At 36.9% G+C, this 21,672-nt stretch overlaps 1 protein-coding gene across 35 annotated transcripts in view; it reads left to right on the top strand.

Annotated features, from left to right (window-relative positions):
* LOC107744607 (disks large homolog 2) overlaps window positions 1–21,672 on the top strand; it is a 217,367-nt gene that overhangs the window by 101,965 nt on the left and 93,730 nt on the right. The window contains exon 1 of one of the 35 annotated variants that reach the window (XM_016558359.1): window positions 2,627–2,732. The exons of 33 other annotated variants lie outside the window; for them this stretch is intronic. In XM_016558359.1, coding sequence (XP_016413845.1) covers window positions 2,655–2,732 — 78 coding nt within the window. In that variant the 5' untranslated portion in view covers window positions 2,627–2,654. Of the gene's footprint in view, window positions 1–2,626; window positions 2,733–17,146; window positions 17,528–21,672 lie in introns of those variants that run through there. One more of the 35 variants, XM_016558352.1, reaches the window with a different exon arrangement.

Genomic DNA, 21,672 nt, shown 5'->3' with positions numbered 1-21,672 from the left:
GCTAACATTTCCACATCTTTGCTGGCTGAACGAGCTCACTATGTCTGCTCAGATCTCAGTATTCCAATTCTGATGTGGTTGAATGAACATTTACCATGGTAATGTACAGTTAGCCTGAAAAGGTTTCGATTCAGATTAACTGCTATTGCCAATGGATGAGCTGATCTCTATTTGTAGGCTCTGGATCGCTTTTATCAGTGTGTCCAGGACCATGAATGGCTCTGGGAGTGGTTGAAAGAGCCTCTGGGATTTCAGAGGCGATGTTCTTTCACTTTTGCTGATGAGAGCAGTTCTGTGAATGTGTGACGTTGTCAGCGAAGACGTTCAGTGATGTTAAAATGAAGCCCATTTGCAGCGTGTGAAAACGCATGCTGGGGTGTGATGGGGAGCAGAAGGAAGAATAATGAAATCTCTCCTCCTGCTGTAATACTCGCTCACACACACCCACTAAGCAGATCAGTGTGAAAAATGAGTGTCTTATAAGTATGAGGGCTGACCATTGATCTGTGTGTCAACTGAGTGTTAAAAATGATGGCTCTTGAAAAATGTAGAGCAGTCTTATTATAACTAAGCAGCAGTACAAAAACATTATCAAATAACAGTTAATCACAACAGACAAGTAACATTTTTCATTACCCATGACTTCTTGGCCTGGTCCAATGATTTAGAAGAGGTTTCACATTTTAATTAAAAACACCGCAATCAATATTGTACAATATGATAGCAAGAGTATCCGTTAAAACATGCACTAAAGTTTGGAGTCATTTTTGAAAGAAGTCTCTTTTCCTTTCAGCAACCATTACTCCAGTTTTCAGTGTCACATGATCTTTCAGAAATCATGCTTATTTGGTGCCCAAGAAACATTTCTTATTATTATCAATGTTGAAAACAGTTGTGCTGTTTCTTTTGTAACATTACAAATGTCTTTGCTGTCACTTTTGACCCACTTAATGCATCCTTGCTGAATAAAAGTATTCATTTCTTTTTTTTTAAATGACCTCTAAAAATGATTTCTTGTTGCTCAGGAGATTTAAAGTCCATATAAAATCAAAATTGACCATATTTACTTAAATAATACACATTCCTGGTTTTATTGAGGAATTAAATGGTGCATGTTATTCTAAAGAAACAATGTTTGTGATCAATTTCTAATGTGTAAAACCAATTACCCATTACCAAAACCAATTACATCTCTACAATTTTTCTCTTTGAAAAATTGGAATTATGTCACAGAAGTAAATGGGTTGCGTATGCATTTAATGTTGTCTTTAATGGGGTCCTCAGTTATGCCTAAATTGAGTATCATTGCTGTCTTTTACAATCCCGAGTTTGAGATTGAGATAATTGGTAACTTGCAGAGTATAGAGCTTTAGAGTGAATGTGCAAAGCACAGTTCAGAGTATTTGATCCTTGAAGAACTTTATGAAAAATGTTTGAGATCATATTGAGACCTCTGACTTGTGATCACAGACTTTGGTTTCTTTGAGCGCAGTTTGAGACATTGTTGAGTCCTCGTCTGAAACTCCAGTTGTCCACTCAAAAATTTAAATTCTGTAATCACTTACTTACCATCATGTCAACCCAAACCTCTATGACTTACTTGCTTCTGCAGAACCCAAAAGATATTTTGAAGAATTTCAGGAACTAAACAGCATTGGAGCCCATTGACATTCCTCTAAAATATCATCTTTTATGTTCCACAGAAGGAAGTACTGTAGGTTGTGCGGTGAGTAAATTTTTGGTTGAACTACTGTATATCCCTTTAAAAAATCTTTTTTTTTCCCCTCTCTCTTTCCAACACAATTTAAATTTGCTTGTTGTGGCATTAAATGATACAATTACAGGTAGATTCCAGTATTCTGTTCAGCGACCATAGCGGTCTCACGCAGGTGTGAATTTGACAATGATCCAAAGCATTTCAGAGGTGTGAGGGATGCATGTTTACCCTCACTGATGGCACAGACAGATTGTGTTTTTGGTCCCAGAGGAACCTCAGGAGCGTTAGATGATTTATCCCACTAGCTTGAGGAACCGCATTCATCTCTCACACAGGCAGAAGAGCCCCTGAACTGGGGCCAAATAGACTCATGTACAGACAGAGCAACTACATTGGCCTGGGTTCTCCCACTCTGTTAGCACAGACAGAGAAACAGAGTTTAGGTCCTGCACACAGTACCATAAAGGAGAAGACTCACCACTCTGTTGGCAATATGTATATAAACCTGCAGACAAGAGAAAGGAGAAAACAGTGAGACTTTAAAGAGAGAGTGCATATGAGATTTGTGACTTCTCCAAGCAGTCTGTGTCTCTTTTTGCCCTCCCTCTTTCTCTCTCACCTGCTCTAGACTGAGTGCCTCTAGACTGTGTTTCAGATGTATTTCCAAGAAAAAAATATCGTCTTATATTCGGGACAATACGGTACATTGTTATATATGTAAAATTTGCAGTACATATATACATACAACGAATAAATTCTGTGTGTGTGTGTGTGTGTGTGTAGATTATTACTGAGGGGAGAGGAGTGTGAACAGCATCTCTCTCCCTCTCTCTCTCTTCCTCTCTCTTTCTCTCTCTCTCTCTCTGACGCTGGGACTGGTGACTCCTCCACAGTGTTTACTCATAATTCATACGGAGAGATTCCACTCAGCTTCACTATGTTTGCCTCCATTTGGTACGCCAAGAAGCTTGGACGCAGGCTGCTTCAGAATGCTAGGAAGGCTAAAATGCAGAAGGTAGGTGTGGGAGATTTCCATTTACTCCGCAAAGAGTTAATTTAATAGAATATGACCTTGTTTGTAGTGCTTTCTAATCTGAATTGATTAGCAAAAGGTGGATTGGAAATGGAAATGAGGAAGGACATGTATTATTGGGTTGTTTCTGGTGTGTGTTTTCATTAAAGTTTGTTGATGCTAAAAAGCAGTTGTGATAATCGTAAAGGAGTTTCTGTTTTGCAAGATTGAGTACTTCCCTTTTTTTCCTCCCCCAGATCTAATCTTCAACGTCATATAGTGGGAGTAACATAATAATGTTTTATCCCATTGTCTGAATCCCAGCTTGCTTTACAAAGCATTAATAATGATCTGTATCGTTCTCATTAAACGGCATAAAATCCTCTTAACCTGCTGCCTTCCTGTTATCGTTGTGTTTACCATGCTGTACCATCTGTGAAGTTTAGCAGTCTGTCTCCCTCTCTTATGGCGCTTTTCCTCTGCATGGTACGGCACGGTACGGCTCGGTATGGTTCACTTTTGGGGGGTTTTCCACTGGGTACAGTACCTGGTACTTTTTTTAGTACCACCTCGGTTGGGGTTCCAAGCGAACCGTACCGTTACCAAAACGTGACGTGTAAACTCTGCTGATCACGTATTGGCCGGAGAGAATCGTCACTACCTGCGTCACTGAACTTGCGACACAAACACAACTTTCAATTGATCAAACGCAATTGTTTTTAACGAGCGCACCTTTTTTTAACAACCAAAAAGTGGCTGTTCCCCCTGTTGAGGAAGTACAGACGTTCCTCTCGTTGATAGCAGAGGAGCGGATCCAGCGAGAGCTTGATGGGGCGACGCGGAATGAAAACGTTTTTTAGGAGTCGCGGCAGTAGAGGCGGCGCAACTATAACGACATGTGAATAATCCCGCCCACTCTAAAGCGGTACTGAACTGCAGTGGAAACGCAAACCGAGCCGTGCCGTGCCGTACTGAGCCGTACCGAGCCGAGTCGTACCACGCAGTGGAAAACGCCATTATTCTCACTCTTTCTCTCCCTCTGTCGACTCTCATAGCCTTGAGATGTTCAGCACCATATCCGATTTGTCCTATAGCCTGCCTTCTTGAATTTTAGCTAGTCTTGTTTCTGACCAGCTCACTTCAATTCTTATTTGTCTCTTTCTATCAGTAATCCACAACCTTTGGTGCCCTTGCTGAAGATCACGGTTCCTGTCATCAGCAAGGGTCCTCATCACTGTTACTCTTTGAAGGGAAGAGGTGTGTCTGTGCTTGAACTAGTTTAGGATTTGTATGCAACAGGTTTTATTCTCTTACCTGCCTAATGTGCAAATGCTCAGAGTTTGAAATTTTTACTGGGGGAATCTCACAAAGTATGTCCAGAGCATATCTATGCCATATTTCAACCTATAATGGAAAGAAAAATAAATTCAGTACTGTTCAAAAGTTTGAGGTCAGTAAAAAAATTTTTTTATGTTTTTGAAAATTACTTATGCTCACCAAGGCTGAATATATTTGATAAAAATACAGTAAAACTGTAATATTGAGAAATACTATTACAAATTAAAAGAAAAAAAAAAAGTTGTCTAAAATTTAATTTATTTTTGTGATGACAAAGCTGAATTACTTCAGTGACATGATCCTTCAGAAATCATTCTAATATGCTGATGTGGTGCTCAAGAAACATTTCTTATTATCAGTGTTGGAAACAGTTGTTCTGGTTAAGGTTTTTGTGGAAATCATGATACATTTTTTCAGGATTTTTGTGAATAGAAAGTTCAAAAGAACATAATTTATTTGAATGTATTTATTAGAAATCTGTTATAACATTATGAAGGTCTCTTTCTTTTAAAAAAAAACTAACCCAAAGCTTTTGAACTTATGAATGCAAGAAAATGAGAACTCAAGAAAATTAAGCGTATTTTATAAATATATTTATATATATATTATATATTACGTATATATATATTACGTTTTTGCACTGTATTTTTATGATAGTTAATGTTATTAATGTAATACTTTTGTTTGTATTTTTAGTATAGTATTTTTTCAGTCCTCATTCTCAGTGATGTTCATTATATTCTCAATTACTGTAATACAGTAATTAAAATTTGCATAAATGGAAGATATTACATCAAATGCTACAGATATTTTTTTTAAATAATATATATTTTTCCACATTACGTTAATGAGAATCCTGAAGTGTGTTTTTTTTGTGCAGAACCATTTGTGAACCATTTTTTGTGAGATTCACCCCCTTTGGTTAAGTTTGTGTGTTTTTGGTGCAGGCTTTGTTCTTCATGTGAGCATCCAGCATATTGCTGCCTAGCAACCCATAACCTAGTGTTTGGGTGAAAGAATCTCCAATCTCTTTTTAATGTTCACACATATAAACACATGCGTTTTCATATGCTCAAGCCTCCGAGGTGAGGAGGAAGATGAAGAAACTGATTTAAGCGCACAAAGTGAAGTGTCCAAAGGACATATCTTCCAGTCTGGAACTTTATGTCCAGAAGAGCAGAACGTGGGCGACCGTAGGCCACATAAGGGTGGATCAGTTAATGGTTCTGAAATATGCTTTAATGTGGCACAAATCAGTTTTGAAGGAAAAGTGCTAAATTGTCATGAAAATGATTGACCGTGACATGTTCTTGATAGGTTCATAAATTCACCCCACCAAAAGCTTGATGATTGTATTGATTTGTTTTGGCAGGAGGGTTTCACACCATGCTCACCTTCCTGCTTGTGCTGGCACTGTTTCAGACTCTCCAGCAGAGGCTTCTGGAACATCGCTGGAGTTTCTTTGAAATTTGTTTTATCTGTCCACAGAGGAACCTTGGTGTGATGTTTCTTGACGCTGCTGATGTTTGGCCTGTTCTGTGTGAGGTTTTATGATCTTTGTCTCTAAAGGAAGATCTATCAACTACAGCAGCAGTTTGGTAATAATTGAAATTCTTTAATTTGGCAAACTGTCATTTGGCTTTGTGTTTAAAGCTAAGGGAAATGTATTGTAGAAGGAGTGAGACTTTGTATTATGGAGATTTATTGGGTTAAAGTGCATGTTTTTAGCTTTTGTGCTTGATTTTCCAGTGTATTTTTCTTTTGATTTATGGATCCATAAATAAGCACCTCTCACACACCTGAATAGTTGGTGCAGGTGTGCTGAACACAGAAAATAATATGAAAAAGAAGAAAAAGGTCTTGCACACTGCTGTAGCTTTCAAGCTTGCAAAGAAATCCAATATTTTTTGAAATAGTAATGATTTGATCAAGCCTTCATCAAGCTTTTTAACCAGATTTCTGGCATTAATGATTATTCATGGTTTTGCTATTGGTGTGCTACCTCTGAGAGGGTGTTATGGATAAATCTCAGGGCTTGTAAATAGATTTGTAAATGTTTATGACCCAATCCTTACAATGAGAAACCATTACAACCCTAGGTTGTTCCTGCAAGTTCCTGTAAGTAAAATGCACCTGCTATATAAATATTCCTTTATATTATTAGAACATCTCAGTACACTTTCTCTACTCTTTTTTTCCCACATCTTCAAAGATCCAATGACTTCTGCCACAGTTCTGCCACAGTTCAACGCTCAACTTGGATTTGGGGAGTGTTTCACACTTATTTGTGGCCTCACAGCACACCTACTATTACGGAGGAACCACTGAAGCGATACAATCAAATTGAAATGAACCTTTTTTCATTATTTGATCAGTGGAAAATGCCAATTTTCAGCCATTTTTTTTGCGTTTTTGAATAACCTCTGAGTAGAAGTCATTTATTTAAATGATTTGAAGAGGCCTTGGTGTTGTACCTCTATTGGCTCTATAGCCTTTATGAGCTCTCCCAAAAATAGTGCTTTATGTGAATATTTTTGATTTCATCTCCAGAAAGATGGTTGTTTTTGGCTTTGTTTATGTAGCAGTGAAGCTCTTTGTCCTTATGCGTTCAGTTGCCCTTCATATAAAAGATGTGTGCCTGGGTCAAACCTGGATAGCATGCGCTCTCAGGTCATGTTGCCCGCTTGTCCTCAGACCCGTTAAACTTGAGGAACAGTTGAAGGTACACAGTCTCTATCCTCTCTTTGACCTGCCCACCCCAGCAGCTGCTGTGCAAATGTATCCACACTTAAAATATGTCCTGAAGTTATACTGAGTATCTCATATTCCAGTATTTTAAGGGATCGTTTATCCTAAAATCAATCTTCAAAAATGACTAAAAAACTAAACATATCCTCATCATAACAGTAGTCCACATTACTACACTATATTCCAAGACTTCAGTAGCCATTCGACAGCTTTGTGTAAGGAACAGATACAAAATTATTTTGCTACTGTATTTGCTGAACATTTCTTGACATTTGTGGTCACCATTGATTTTCATTATATGGAATAAAACACTTTGGACTTTTCTGTGTTTCATGAAAGAAAGTCACACAGGTTTTTAAAAGACATGAAGATAGAATTTTCTTTTTAGGTGTACTTTCTTTTTATGGCTACTGAACAAATAAGTGAAAATGAGTGGTTATAGTTCCATTTGAGTTCAATAGTTCAAGGGCAGTTTTTTGTGGGGAAAAAATAAATATCTCTTGGATAAATGTGCAGTCAACACAAAAAGATTGAATACTTGAACTCATTTTATGTAAAGGCAAACAGGAGGAATGTCTAAAAGCTTCTTTTTTAAGCGGTTTGAAGTCAAGGTTAGACTTTACAAATATTTATCTTAATATATGAAATATGAAATTTGTCTTGATATGAGATACATTTTTTAGGGTGACATTTTACCTATTGACCCAAGTGGTAACATTTCAACACTGTCAACCCTGTACTATAGTATCAATTCAACATTTTAACATCACACTTCATTCTGCATTCATCATCACAAACCATGGTCAAACATGGTAACACTTTACAATAAGGTTCTTTAGTTAACTACTTTAGTTAACATGATCTAAGAATGAACAATACTTCTACAACATTTATTAATCTTAGTTAATGTTAATTTTTTACATTTATTAATGCATTATTAAAATCAAAAGTTGTGCTTGTTAACATTAGTTAATACACTGTGAATTAATGTGAAGTAACAATGAACGACTGTATTTTCATTAACTAACATTAACAAAGATGAATAAATACTGTAATAAATGTACTGTTCATGGTTCCTTCATGTTAGTTAATACATTAACTAACATTAACTAATGGAACCTTATTGTAAAGTGTTACCTCAAGTGTTACAACCTGTGTTATTTTTGCTTATGAGTAATGTTAGAATAGAATATAATTCTATTATATGGAAGAACTGGAAAAATAAAAGAAAATTATATTCCAAAGTAACATTTGTAAAAATTCAGAAAGCTTTCTTTTAGACTTTTAGGTTATAGTATTTATATCTAGCAGTATATAAAACAATAGAAGTGTATGGAATGTTCCCATATAGATAGAAAAGTAAATGGGCATGAGTGTGTATAGATATAGCAGTTCCACCGATGTCAAGCAGGAATTGTTAGCAAGCCTTACACTATATCTTTTCCTTTATAGTTTCAGTGGCGATGAAGTTCTGCTCTAATTCTTTCTGTGAGCACAGTGCAGTCTCACATATTTCATGCCGGTCATTGAGCCCTCATAAACAGAACTGCAAGGTTCAACACATTTTTTTTCTCATGTGTGTGTGGCCCAAAACATTATTAGATTCGGCTCTGGCTGGAGCCCTCCGCATTTGTCTCCCTCATTTGCTTCTGTAAGGTTTTATCATGCGGCAATGACTTTTTAAAATTGGTTTTCGTGCAGGGCCTGATTTATTTAATGCAACTTTGCCGTCCGCATTGTTCTTCACATTCATATTGGAGGGTGGCTATTGCCTTTATGCCTGTAAAATGAGGCTTGTACATTAGCAGAATGATGAGATTTTTATTTTATTTTTTTTCTCATGTTGCTATTTAGTGATTCAGCAATGTATATGTATAGGGGCTTGGCACCAGGCCAGCATGTTTAATGATATTACAGCAGAGGAGAAAAAAACATGGGGTCATTTTTATATATGAAAAGTAATAAACTGGTTTTCCTAAAAGAATAGGAGAGGTGAAGTGATGTAGCCTTTATCACTATGGAGACATGTTGACATTTGTGTTATATGAATAATGTATAGGCTTTCAGGAGTGGCAGGCGGTTATGTATAGGATAAGAGGAAATGAGTGGTGTTAACACTTACGCAGTGTTACCTGGAACAGAAATTAGCCAATTGAATTCAGTTTCCTCTTATGTGGTTTGTTTGTTCCAAAATACTCTTTCCATTGCATATGTCATAAGATCTGTAAAGACCGAGACAATACACGTTGTAACTGGCTTGTGCTATTGATAGATTCTGTCTCGCTCTCTGTACCTGTTCTCGTCTCCAACAAATTGAGGTGTCTCTTGTCCTCACTCTAGGAGCAGCAAACCCGAGAATCATTTCAAGTGATGCTGATTCAGACTACAGCCTCTACATTATTGATCATCCTGCCAGAATCTAGTCGAAAGCCTTTTTGCTCTCTGACTAGTTTGAACAAACTCCGATTTGACTTGCATCAGCCTACGTTAGGATGTTGACTAGATTTGTTATGTCCAGGTTTTGAACTCTGGCTTAAACCAATCCTGGTGCTGGATTGCATCCCAAATAGGGGATGTTTGCAGTTCCGCTGCGGATTAGGCCACGTGTTTTCTGAGCCAGTCCTGGTGAAGGGATATTTGACAGATGTGGCTTAGTGCCACCACAGACTCTGCTGTGAACAGTAATAAGTTTAATCACAGGAAGTTAGAGATGTCACTTGTTTTAATAGGCGGTGATAGATGAATGTGTCTGTCAGCACATGGGCTGTACACTCAAAGGCCTTGAGAGGTTCAGGTGTTGAGGTTCACTTTGTATTTTGAGTTAGAAGATTTGTTTTAAAACCTAGTGGTGCTTTACTGTCTACTGCATACATAAACAGCTGCCTTTTAAGGCAGCATTCAAACCAAAATGGAACCTTATAAGCGAATGCTCTACATAGGCAGCAGTTACACAGTGCATACAACACAATGCAACTTGCAGTTCTAAAATACTTTATTTTTTAAGGATATGATACCTTTGAGTGTATATATATATATATATATATATATATATTTGTATAGACAGTGTGTGTGTGTCTGTCTATACATAGATATTCACACACACAGTGTATATATATATATATATATATATATATATATATATATTAGGGGTGTAACTGTACACAAAGATGACGGTTCGGTATGTACCTCGGTTTTAACGTCACGGTTCGGGATGATTTCGGTACAGCAGGGGGGAAACTTTTTTTTATTTATTTATTTTTTTTTTAAATGGTTTACTGAACGTAGTGTTGAGTCAAGCGGGGGGGGGACCAAACTTTTTTTTTTTTTTTTACTATTAAACAGTGGTTTACTGAACAAATAGCTCTTTCTTTAAATTCAATTATAATTAACATTTTCTTAGGGATAAAAATTTACCTCACCTTATGCACTAAATTAGAGGGAGCCCTTTTACTGTACATTACTATAAGGTTATAATTAACAACAGAGCCCACTGTTAAATTTAATTACCATTTATTTTAAAATATAACAATCAACACTCAACTTTAAAAAAAATGTATCCAAATATGTAAATTGCACATAATGCAGTTTTTAAATTAACTTCTGCATTTTAAGATTTCTGTTTGTTGAAATATATTCATTTACACAGTGGCTGTCATTACTTGTTTCATAACATATTTATTTAAATATACATTAAATAATTAAGACATCGCTAACAGGTAAAGTAACGAAAATTTTCAGTATGAATACGTGTAATACATTTTAAAATATATTAAAATGGAAAACAATTGTTTTAATCTGTAATAATATTTCACAGTAATAGTATTTCAAAACCACATCTTAAAAACCACGTAATTTTGCAGCAAACCTTTAGGAACAGACAAGTGCTGTCTAGGTTGGCATCTCATTATGTTTGGGAACAGAGCTGTAGTGTTGAAGCATAAAGGCAGGATGTTGGATCATTTTAGAGAAGGACTGTAAAACTAGTTAGTCCCACATTGTTTGTGTCATTGTCTCTCTCTCTCAACCTCTTTTTTTAAATAAGTATGCATTGTTTAAGTGTTCTCTAGAGCTGCAGAGTTAGAAGTACTTAATTAGCACTGCCTTAATGAACATCATGAGAACATTACAATGGCATTAGCAGACTGAATGGCCAGATGTTAAAGGGCTGCACTAAAAACATCCCTCTTTTTCTTTGTCTTATCGCTCAGAATAGATAAGACTGTATGCATATTCAGATTGTCTGCCACTATAATGCAATGTTGTGGAATTATTATGGAGTATATATCATCTTTGTTTGCTTCAGCTATTGTTTAACCATCAGCAGCCTAAAAGTTCATGCAAATAGTTACTTTGTTGTAGAGCTGCATATCTTCAAGGACATTTTGGTAGATTGTGAGAAGGAGGATGGACCTTGAGTGTTGCGTTTCAGTTCTGGCCTATAATAAGTTGTTTATATTATCATATTAATGTATTTACATTGCTTTGTTATGATGCTTACATTGCAGATTGATTGATAGTTATGTAGATTAGATTGTAATTAATGAATTCATTTATGAATTAATTTTCCCCACTTACTTGGCATTAGTTACATTAGCAGGAATGGTCCATTTTGATTGCATGTTGTTTTAATTTTAATTTACTGAATACATAATGCTCTAAATTGGACAGCTCCAATTCATCACTCCATGTCAAGCTGAATGCTTCATTTAACTCTTAATTAGGAGAGCAAATTGTCTGACATTTTCTGATTCAGGAGGGGGAATTGCTGCGCATGTCGTGAGATGGATCTGACAGGTGAATTCGGCCGCTCTTCACTCTGAAATGAGACTGTTAATATTAGGATGGCTTTCACTAACGCAAACCATTTCCCCCTGGGCTTAAGGCCACAGCACGTCCCTGTCGGCTAGCAGACAAGCTGTCAGCGACTGACAGTCTATTCCCACAGCGAGAATGCTTGAAGAGGCCAAATGGCAGAAACCGTAACACAGGCTAGAAGATCCAACACCACTACCAACAATATTGTAATCAATAAAGTTGAACTTTAACTAAACGGAACCAGTAATGACCCTTAAAAGTACTGTGGTGATATTATGGTATTTCCATTGTAAATGTCAAAAAAAAAAGAAAAAAAAAATGTTTTTTGTACCTCCCTTTACCTTGGTTACTTTTTACTTTTTTAATTACTTTTTTATGCTGTTTGTGTCGCCAAAAAGAGTTGAATATTTTTTGTTGCTTTTATTTGATGATTTAAACCGTTCTGTTTGTTCTATTTGTTTGTTTTTAAGATTAATGATGTGACGTTCCAGTGATGTATTTAATGGTAAAAAACAAAACAAAAAAAACATTATCTCATTAGTTGCCCCGCTGGTTTGTAGATCTAAAGGAAAGAATTATGTGTCATCAAACAGCCCACCATTACCTGGAACAAACCCAGACGTAAGCATATAATTTCATCGTCCTGCAATCTGCACTGTGTATTTATTCTTTTCTTGGTTCTAGTCCTGAGATCAGACCATTATAAAGGCTTTAACAGTCCCAGATAAGAGCACACATGTACAGTAGCTTTTTAGCTCACTTTAAGAGTCAAACAGTAATGTCAGACTGTTGGATACCTACTTAAATAATGTTATTGTTAAAATACTTTCTCTGCGCAGTTTTATATGCAGAAACATGTACTGTATAAGCAAATCATTCATAGAATGAGAATTATTTTAATGTATTTTTTGTATTTTATTTTTGTATTTTAATGATTTATTTTTTTATATTGTTTGTTTTTTGTTTTATTTTTTAGATAATTCTTCTTCTTCTTTCTTCTTCTTCTTATTTTCATTGGATTAAAAAAATTAGTATGATGTTGTTTAGGTGATTATGAAGTATCAGTTTTGCCCACTCAAATGATTGTCCACAACAGTTTTAATCAAAAGACTAGTATCTCTTATGATGTTCAAAGATCTTTTGATGGCCTTAGATGTATTCTGAGCAGGTACCTTGATCATCGCACAGCACTCTGAGTTCTGTATTTTGATTAATTACCCTGAAATTCGTAATGCATATGGATCATTAGTTCATCTCCAGGCAACAAAAACACCATTATATGAGCTGATGTATGTCTGTGCTTAGACATCAGGTCTCCTGTTTCAAATCTCTTCATTTTTTTCCACCTTTGTCTCTCATACACAATAATATTTGTATTTGATCTGTTCTTCTATCACTTCATGCATTCTCTCTCTGCCTCTCTCCGGGAAGCCTTACAAGATGTGCAGGTTAAAACTTATGTATAATAGATGGAGCTCTCGGCTGCAGGTAACAGACGGGGGGAGTTTGAGTTATGGATTTCAAAATGTCATACTGTTGATATGCAGAGCAGGGTGGATATAAACATAAGCAGAGAGAGATAGGTTTTTGAGATGAGTGTTGGCCCATATTTAGAGTGCCTTGTTTAAGGGTCTGCTTTTCTTTCTTGATCTTTGTGTATGGTAGTCACGAGGCAACCCGATTCATGTTCTATTGTCTGTTCCAAACTTCAAGATGAGTTCCTTTGGTGGTAGGGCTTTTAGTTGTGCAGCGCCAAAGCTTTGGAACTCTTTACCTTTGCACATTTGCCAGCTGGACTCAATTTCCCATTTTAAAGCTCAGATAAAAACGTATTTGTTTAGAATTGCTTTTAATGATTTGCTTGTTTAATGTGTTGTTATAATGCTTGCTTTTTATGTTTTGTTTTATTGTACGGTGTCCTTGAGTGTCTTGAAAGGCGTCCAAACAGCAAATTGAAAATGGTCTTTCTTTTTGTTTTCATTATCACGTTTATGGAACATCTAATAATTTGATTTTTATGATGAATTGTCCTAGTTTAAGATTGAAAATCTAAGTCAAGGGTAAAACTATAATATCTTTATACAATGTGATCGTCATATAAAAAAAGAAAGGTTGAATCGGTTAGTTTTAATACAAAATAAAACTGCTTGAAGTTGAAGAAACATTAACTGTCTATATGCATGCTAATATTTACAGTAGATTTGTATACAGCGCAGCCACATCCCTTGATTGAATCGTATACTGTATATCTCATTGCATTTCTTTTTCGCCCATTCAGACCAGGCTACAATTGCTATAATGATCAAGCAGCTGTCAGACCATTTCCTCTGCGAACCTGATTAGCCGCTTGTTGTCATTTAGCGACATTTAGCGCTGTAATCAGAGAGATAACACGTATTTGTTTAGAATTGCTTTTAATGATTTGCTTGTTTAATGTGTTGTTATAATGCTTGCTTTTTATGTTTTGTTTTATTGTACGGTGTCCTTGAGTGTCTTGAAAGGCGCCTATAAATAAAAGGTATTATTATTATTATTATTCCTCATCCTTGCCTATCCAACTTTATCCACTGATCCCATGGGAAAGAGAGAGACAGAAAGACTGTCTGTAGCTGACCAGGGGTTGGATAATTCAACACCACATAATGAATGTGAGCAAAGCAGTTTTGACCAAATCATGTCTCAGAGCGAATCCTTTCTTGTTAATGCAACACAAACACCAATTTTAACACTGCGACACAGACAGCACACATTCACACCTGTAACATAGACGTCAAACAAATACCACAGCAGCACAGTGTCTGACACAATCATGAAATAAAAAAAGAAATATAGAAGTATCAGAAAAATAATATCTACAATCATATAAAAGGCTGTTGCTTCAGCTATAGACTTTTGGCCCTGTAAGCTGTTAGAAAATAAACCTTTGTACAACACTTTTCACACTCTCAATTTATTATTTGTCCACCAGTAATATCCAATAATTATTTACTTATTTTCTTCCTTATTTAATTTTTAATTAAAACATTTCCAGCACATTTATAATGTTCCGTGTCATTCTGTGATAGAAATGATGCTGATGTATAGTTGTAGTTTTTGAAAAATGGAAATAATTTCCAAACAGCAAATTGAAAATGGTTTAACTTTTTGTTTTCATTATCACGTTTATGGAACATCTAATAATTCGATTTTTATGATGAATTGTCCTAGTTTAAGATTGAAAATCTAAGACAAGGGTAAAACTATAATATCTTTATACAATGTGATCGTCATATAAAAAAAGAAAGGTTGAATCGGTTAGTTTTAATACAAAATAAAACTGCTTGAAGTTGAAGAAACATTAACTGTCTATATGCATGCTAATATTTACAGTAGATTTGTATACAGCGCAGCCACATCCCTTGATTGAATCGTATACTGTATATCTCATTGCATTTCTTTTTCGCCCATTCAGACCAGGCTACAATTGCTATAATGATCAAGCAGCTGTCAGACCATTTCCTCTGCGAACCTGATTAGCCGCTTGTTGTCATTTAGCGACATTTAGCGCTGTAATCAGAGAGATAACACATTTAGCCTGTCTATTCTGGGATTTCCCATCATCCCTCTTTGTCTGATTTGGCAGCATGGAGCCCAGGACATGGTTAATTGCTGTTTTTGCGCTTTGCGCGTTTAATTTCCCTTTCACACTCAACATCCTGTAATGCACGTTTAAGCCTGCTGAGGCATTCCCAGTGTGGTGAATTTAAGTTTGGCTCGTGTCTGCGCCTGATAAACATCACTGCGTATGGATGTGTGTTTGTGTTTGTCGGCTCCATTATTGATTGGCTGTAATCTGGCAGTGGCCACTCAGTGGAGTGATGTTCCCCTAGGCTTTAATTATATCCCCATGTGATTTGCATCTCAGCGCTGCCCCTCGCTAATCTCATCTCATCTACCTCACCCCCCTGATTTATTGAGTTTGTGTCACTCTCTGTGCACTTTTTTTCTCCCTACCACACCCTGAAAAAAGTCCAACTAAGCTTCGGTTAGCCTAGCCTACCATAGCACAGGCCACGGCCAGAAAGATCCATCTCAGCCATTCCACTCACATACGCCATCCCCCGATGGAAGGAGATACTCATCCAAGGATGAATAGACTTCTGGGACAGATGCTGTCTTCTCGAGCAGCACAGTGATTTGTTTGAGAGCTAACGCCTGTCTAAACCTGGAGTTCTAACCGTCCTAACATCCAAAGCCGCTGGATTTGGCTTCTGCTATTTGACCGATTTTCGGTTTTCTAAAGAATCAATGGATTTGTTTGTTTATTAGCCAAAAGCACTGACAAGTCAATTTTTTTGTGGTTTGGCTCCACTGGGCTGTGGATATGTACATTGTATCGGTGTTAGGGTGACCTTGTTGTTAAACTGTCCATTGATTGTGTGCCTTCAAAAGGCTTTTGTGAAAGTTTGCGCATTGTCCAGCTTTGCTGGGCGAACAGCCATCCGCCATGAGCTACATGCTGGTGAATAATGGCCTTTTTCGAGAGAAGTTCCACCGAGGAAGCGCGCCCAACCTTCTCGCCCCTCCTCGAGTTGAATCCTTACGACCGCTGCACAAACGTCTCAGCATGGAGGCCTTGAAGAGCAAAGCTCCAGACTTGGGGCCGATTAAATGGCCATCGCTCGTCACCATCTGTAAATGGAAGCAAAGTTTGACTGAGAGACTTCTAAAGAGACACCGAAGGAGTTGCAGTCAGGTTAGCAGCTCTTTATTCAGTTTAACCATCAAGTTTAAAACAAGTAGACCAGCATTCCATAACCAAATCTTTTAGACAGGGTTTCCCAGGCAATAAAAGACTGAATGGTTTTCAAAACTAGACTACTTAAGAGGAATAATTGGTCCTTTTAACCGCCTTCTCGCTTTTGTTAGATAATGCTATTTTAAGTTATCTGTCTCTCTGGTGGATTTAGCCACTCTTCCAGTTTTTATTGAACTGGTTTCATAATTTCTGAAGTTGATTGCACAGGCCTGGCTCTCGACCAAATGCGTTCCGTGCATTAGCCTTTGAAACATCACCCACAGACGCTGCCAGCACTCAGAGACATATTCCAGTGGAAAAGAGACTAATGAAACTAATCAATGTAAGAGCTGTCTTCTGTCTTTAGAAGGACGCCAGAGGTGTTAAAACAATTTAAGGTTGGATGTGCAGCCTGAAGCCATATTTTAGACAGAAAATGCTCCGAATGCTATGCAGTGTAGACACTGTGAGAGGTTTATGTATGTTAGGCTAGATGTGCTAACGCAAGCATCGCTCTTAAAACTCTTGCAATTTAGGGTGTTATTATTTTTCGAAGACAGTCCAATCAAAAAAATCCCATAGACTTGCATTGAAGGGGGCACTGAGCTATATCTAGGGACCAAAATATAACAGAGATTTAGGGAAGGGGACTTTTGACTTTCTAAAGAATCAATGGATTTGTTTGTTTATTAGCCAAAAGCACTGACAAGTCAATTTTTTTGTGGTTTGGCTCCACTGGGCTGTGGATATGTACATTGTATCGGTGTTAGGGTGACCTTGTTGTTAAACTGTCCATTGATTGTGTGCCTTCAAAAGGCTTTTGTGAAAGTTTGCGCATTGTCCAGCTTTGCTGGGCGAACAGCCATCCGCCATGAGCTACATGCTGGTGAATAATGGCCTTTTTCGAGAGAAGTTCCACCGAGGAAGCGCGCCCAACCTTCTCGCCCCTCCTCGAGTTGAATCCTTACGACCGCTGCACAAACGTCTCAGCATGGAGGCCTTGAAGAGCAAAGCTCCAGACTTGGGGCCGATTAAATGGCCATCGCTCGTCACCATCTGTAAATGGAAGCAAAGTTTGACTGAGAGACTTCTAAAGAGACACCGAAGGAGTTGCAGTCAGGTTAGCAGCTCTTTATTCAGTTTAACCATCAAGTTTAAAACAAGTAGACCAGCATTCCATAACCAAATCTTTTAGACAGGGTTTCCCAGGCAATAAAAGACTGAATGGTTTTCAAAACTAGACTACTTAAGAGGAATAATTGGTCCTTTTAACCGCCTTCTCGCTTTTGTTAGATAATGCTATTTTAAGTTATCTGTCTCTCTGGTGGATTTAGCCACTCTTCCAGTTTTTATTGAACTGGTTTCATAATTTCTGAAGTTGATTGCACAGGCCTGGCTCTCGACCAAATGCGTTCCGTGCATTAGCCTTTGAAACATCACCCACAGACGCTGCCAGCACTCAGAGACATATTCCAGTGGAAAAGAGACTAATGAAACTAATCAATGTAAGAGCTGTCTTCTGTCTTTAGAAGGACGCCAGAGGTGTTAAAACAATTTAAGGTTGGATGTGCAGCCTGAAGCCATATTTTAGACAGAAAATGCTCCGAATGCTATGCAGTGTAGACACTGTGAGAGGTTTATGTATGTTAGGCTAGATGTGCTAACGCAAGCATCGCTCTTAAAACTCTTGCAATTTAGGGTGTTATTATTTTTCGAAGACAGTCCAATCAAAAAAATCCCATAGACTTGCATTGAAGGAGGCACTGAGCTATATCTAGGGACCAAAATATAACAGAGATTTAGGGGAGGGGACTTTTGACTTGTGCCATCAACACCCTAGCAACCACATAATAAAGCACTAAAAACCTCTTATTTTTGCAACTGCATTGCAACAGTTGTGGTGGTGAGCACTGCACAATCAAGCACCTGCATTTTTTTTCAGAGAACAAACTTGAGTTGATATACTGTAAATAAAGTATAGTTGAGGTTGACACGATGGAAAGGATAAGAGGACATTAAGACCCTGGGGGAAAGGGACAAGCCATTGAGGAGCTGAAACTGTCTCTAAGGAGCTGAGGTCTTTTAGTGAACACTAATGGTGATTATTATGGTGCTTGTGGTGCTTAATGCAATGGCCATAGGCTGGGTTCAGGGAATCTCTTCGTGAACCCAACAAAAAGCTATTTCTCCAAAGTAAGTGTTGGCACTGCTTCTGTATCTGCAGAGCTAACCTCTCTACCCCTTGCATTAAATTATAATCACTCCCCTGCTTAACTTTACACTCTTTAAAATCTCCCTCTGCTCCTGGGTTAGTCCTCATAACTTCCAGCACTTTTTATTCCATAATTCAGTGAACTGGTGTGGTTGCTAAATCTGAGGCCAGGTCAGCGGTATGAGCTCTGACAGCTATTTTGGCAGACTAGCACTCCTTCAAGCTTGTACACCACAAGCTCTGTTCAAAAGCTGTATATTATTATTATTTATTTTCTCCAATGAACATTTTTGGCCAAAAATTTAATATTTATTTAAATATTTTGCGTTTTGTCTATTATCAAGCTCATTTGGAATCTCCAAAATTATATCAGTAATATATTTCAAATCAGTAATAATAAAAACAATAAAATATGACAGCAATGGTACAGTGTTATTTTAGTATTATTATTGATATACCGGTACTATTGTTGTGTTTATTAATATTTTGAATGAGAAATTTTATTTTTTCATTTCAATTTTAGTATTCATTTTAGTTTTCATTTTTGATAATTTTGTCTTTTGCTTTTGTTGTTTTTATTATTTTCTCTTATATTTGTTTCTATTTAGCTCTATATTTATTTCAGTTTTAATTGAATAATTTTAGTTTATTATAGCTAGTTTCTAAGGCAACGTTTTCTGAGGTTTTAATCAAGTAGTACTTTTATTTGAATTAATCTTAATTTCAATTAACAAAAACAAAAATCACATTAATTTTTAAGTTAGTTCAGCAATGTGCATGGGCTTTCTAGACAAGACTCTTATGACTTCTCTAACATTGAACACCTCCTATGGGCTCTTAGTGTTTAGCATTTGCTAAATACTGACCAAAGTTTGTCACTTCAGTTGATGATTGTCAGACTCTGTCAAACTTTACAATAATTGCTGAGTTAAACCAGTAGTGTAAACATGCACACACTCTGCGGCAGTATCATTGCCTTTAATGGGCACGAACTGACTATGTGCTGCAGTTGGCAAATGACTGTACCATCATTCCTCACTCTCAGTTCTGAGACAGAGCGGCTGTACAACAGTTTCATTTGCTCATCCTGCAACATTACTATGCCAGTGAGTAAAATCATTCACTTTTCATCTGAAGTAGACACACAGGACAAAGCTTTCAGCAGAGATGCTTGTTTGATCCATCATACAGGAGCTAGAGAGAGAATGGATTTTGGCAAATCTTTTTTTTTTTTAATCTTTTTTTTTTTTTAAATCAGTGCCAAGATCAATCCCAGGGCCTAAACTAATTTTGTAGCAACTTGTCCTATCTCAAAGTCTAACCACAAACCCCACCTTGTGGTGGTAAATATGAACTACAGCAACAGCACACAGGGGACAACCAGATACCCTGAATATTATATTTGTTTTCCTTTTTGCCATGATTTCCCCCTCACCCCATATTAACACTATAAATTTCTGCTATGGTAATAAAATTACATAATGCACTATTTGATGACACAAAAAAGTTCTCAGGTAATATGTAAAGCCTTTTAAGTGTTTATTTTCCTAAAAAGCCTATTCCTGTCAGACTGTATGTTGACTTTCTCAGCATATGGTCATCCTCTCTCTAAGGTACAGGAGAGATGGGCTCTGGACCATAATGGCTTTCACTGAAGCAATAAATGACCTGTCACACACTGACAGGCCGAATCAACTGCTTGAACTCTGCCCTGCAATGTGGGTTTGAATTTTTTGTGGGGATCTTGCAAGTCTTGCAGAGTGGGAGTTCTTGTCTCATCGTGTGTGTGTGTGTGTGTGTGTATTTACGGTTTGAGAGCAGTGGAAAGCACAGTAAGAGAGGATGAAGGAGAGAAGAGAGTCTTTCAGTTTCTGTGAGAACTAAGACACGTGGTAGCCTGAGTACTTCTCTTCTATTAAGAGCCGCATGAGAGAGGGGGCTTTTAATTAGAACCCTGATCCCAGACACTCCCAGTGCCTGTAGTGGGAATTATAAAGCCAAGTATTTTGTCATTCGTGCTGCTTGAACAGCACCAACTTCCTGCTTTCATACATACACAGTGTCCAAAATGAACCTTTGCCAAATGCCAAATGCAAGTTGGCTTTGGTGAGTAAATGGAAAAATAGAGATACTTGGCATTTAGCCGATAACTTTATTACAGTAGGAACTGCAACATGACGTGGTTTGAATTGATTGTTGGAATGATAGTCTAAAGGTCACAGGTGACATTCAGAGTTCAAATCCAAGACATTCAAACGTCTACTAAATAAAACATTTGTTGTGATTCGTACCTGATCTAATGACTTCTTTAATCTAGGACACTGAAAATCTTTTTTTTTTTTTTTTAACTACATGTGACAACTCATTTATTTATTTATTAATTAATTTATTTATTTTGGTTTGTCACAAAAATACAAAGAAATATAAAACTGCATAATATTTGTGCTATCATAACTAAATATTTTATAGTTATATTTATAATAATTTTCAATAAAATAATTTTTAATAAGTAAATTAAATTAATATTATTATTATTTTTGTTGTTGTTGTTTCAGTTATTCATTAAATCAAATTTATATTTTTTCAACATACTGTATAATTATAAAATGGATGTAATTAGTATATAATTCTTACTATACAATATGAATATATATTTTTTAACATTTAATAGACATCAGTATTTTGACCCTTTTGATCTTTTCATCTGCATTTATGTGAGTAAACAGTGGGAAATATGTGTCAACTAAGATGGCTTGTCATATGCTGGTTGTTTTCAGTGTGTATGACATATCCAGCAATTTCTGTGTTAATATTACATCCACATAGGTGCCATGTTCTCTCACCCTTGTGAGTGTAGCTGCTTGAGTGGGCACTGCGACGTGTGTGAATGTCAGGGTTGACCACCTGTCACTTGATGGTCTGTCTGTTGAAAGGTGGGAAAATTAATTTGACAGCATCTTATGACATTTTCAACAGTATTATGGGTTTATCTCGGTGACGTGGAATCACAGCTTGCTGGCATCCATGACTAGCATTTGGCATTGACACATGGC

This window comes from Sinocyclocheilus rhinocerous, unplaced genomic scaffold (assembly GCF_001515625.1).
Source record: "Sinocyclocheilus rhinocerous isolate Xijiao unplaced genomic scaffold, SAMN03320098_v1.1 scaffold767, whole genome shotgun sequence".
Lineage (NCBI taxonomy): Eukaryota > Metazoa > Chordata > Actinopteri > Cypriniformes > Cyprinidae > Sinocyclocheilus > Sinocyclocheilus rhinocerous.
The sequence above is the reverse complement of the archived record's forward strand: the minus strand, read 5'-3'. Positions and strand labels throughout refer to the sequence as shown.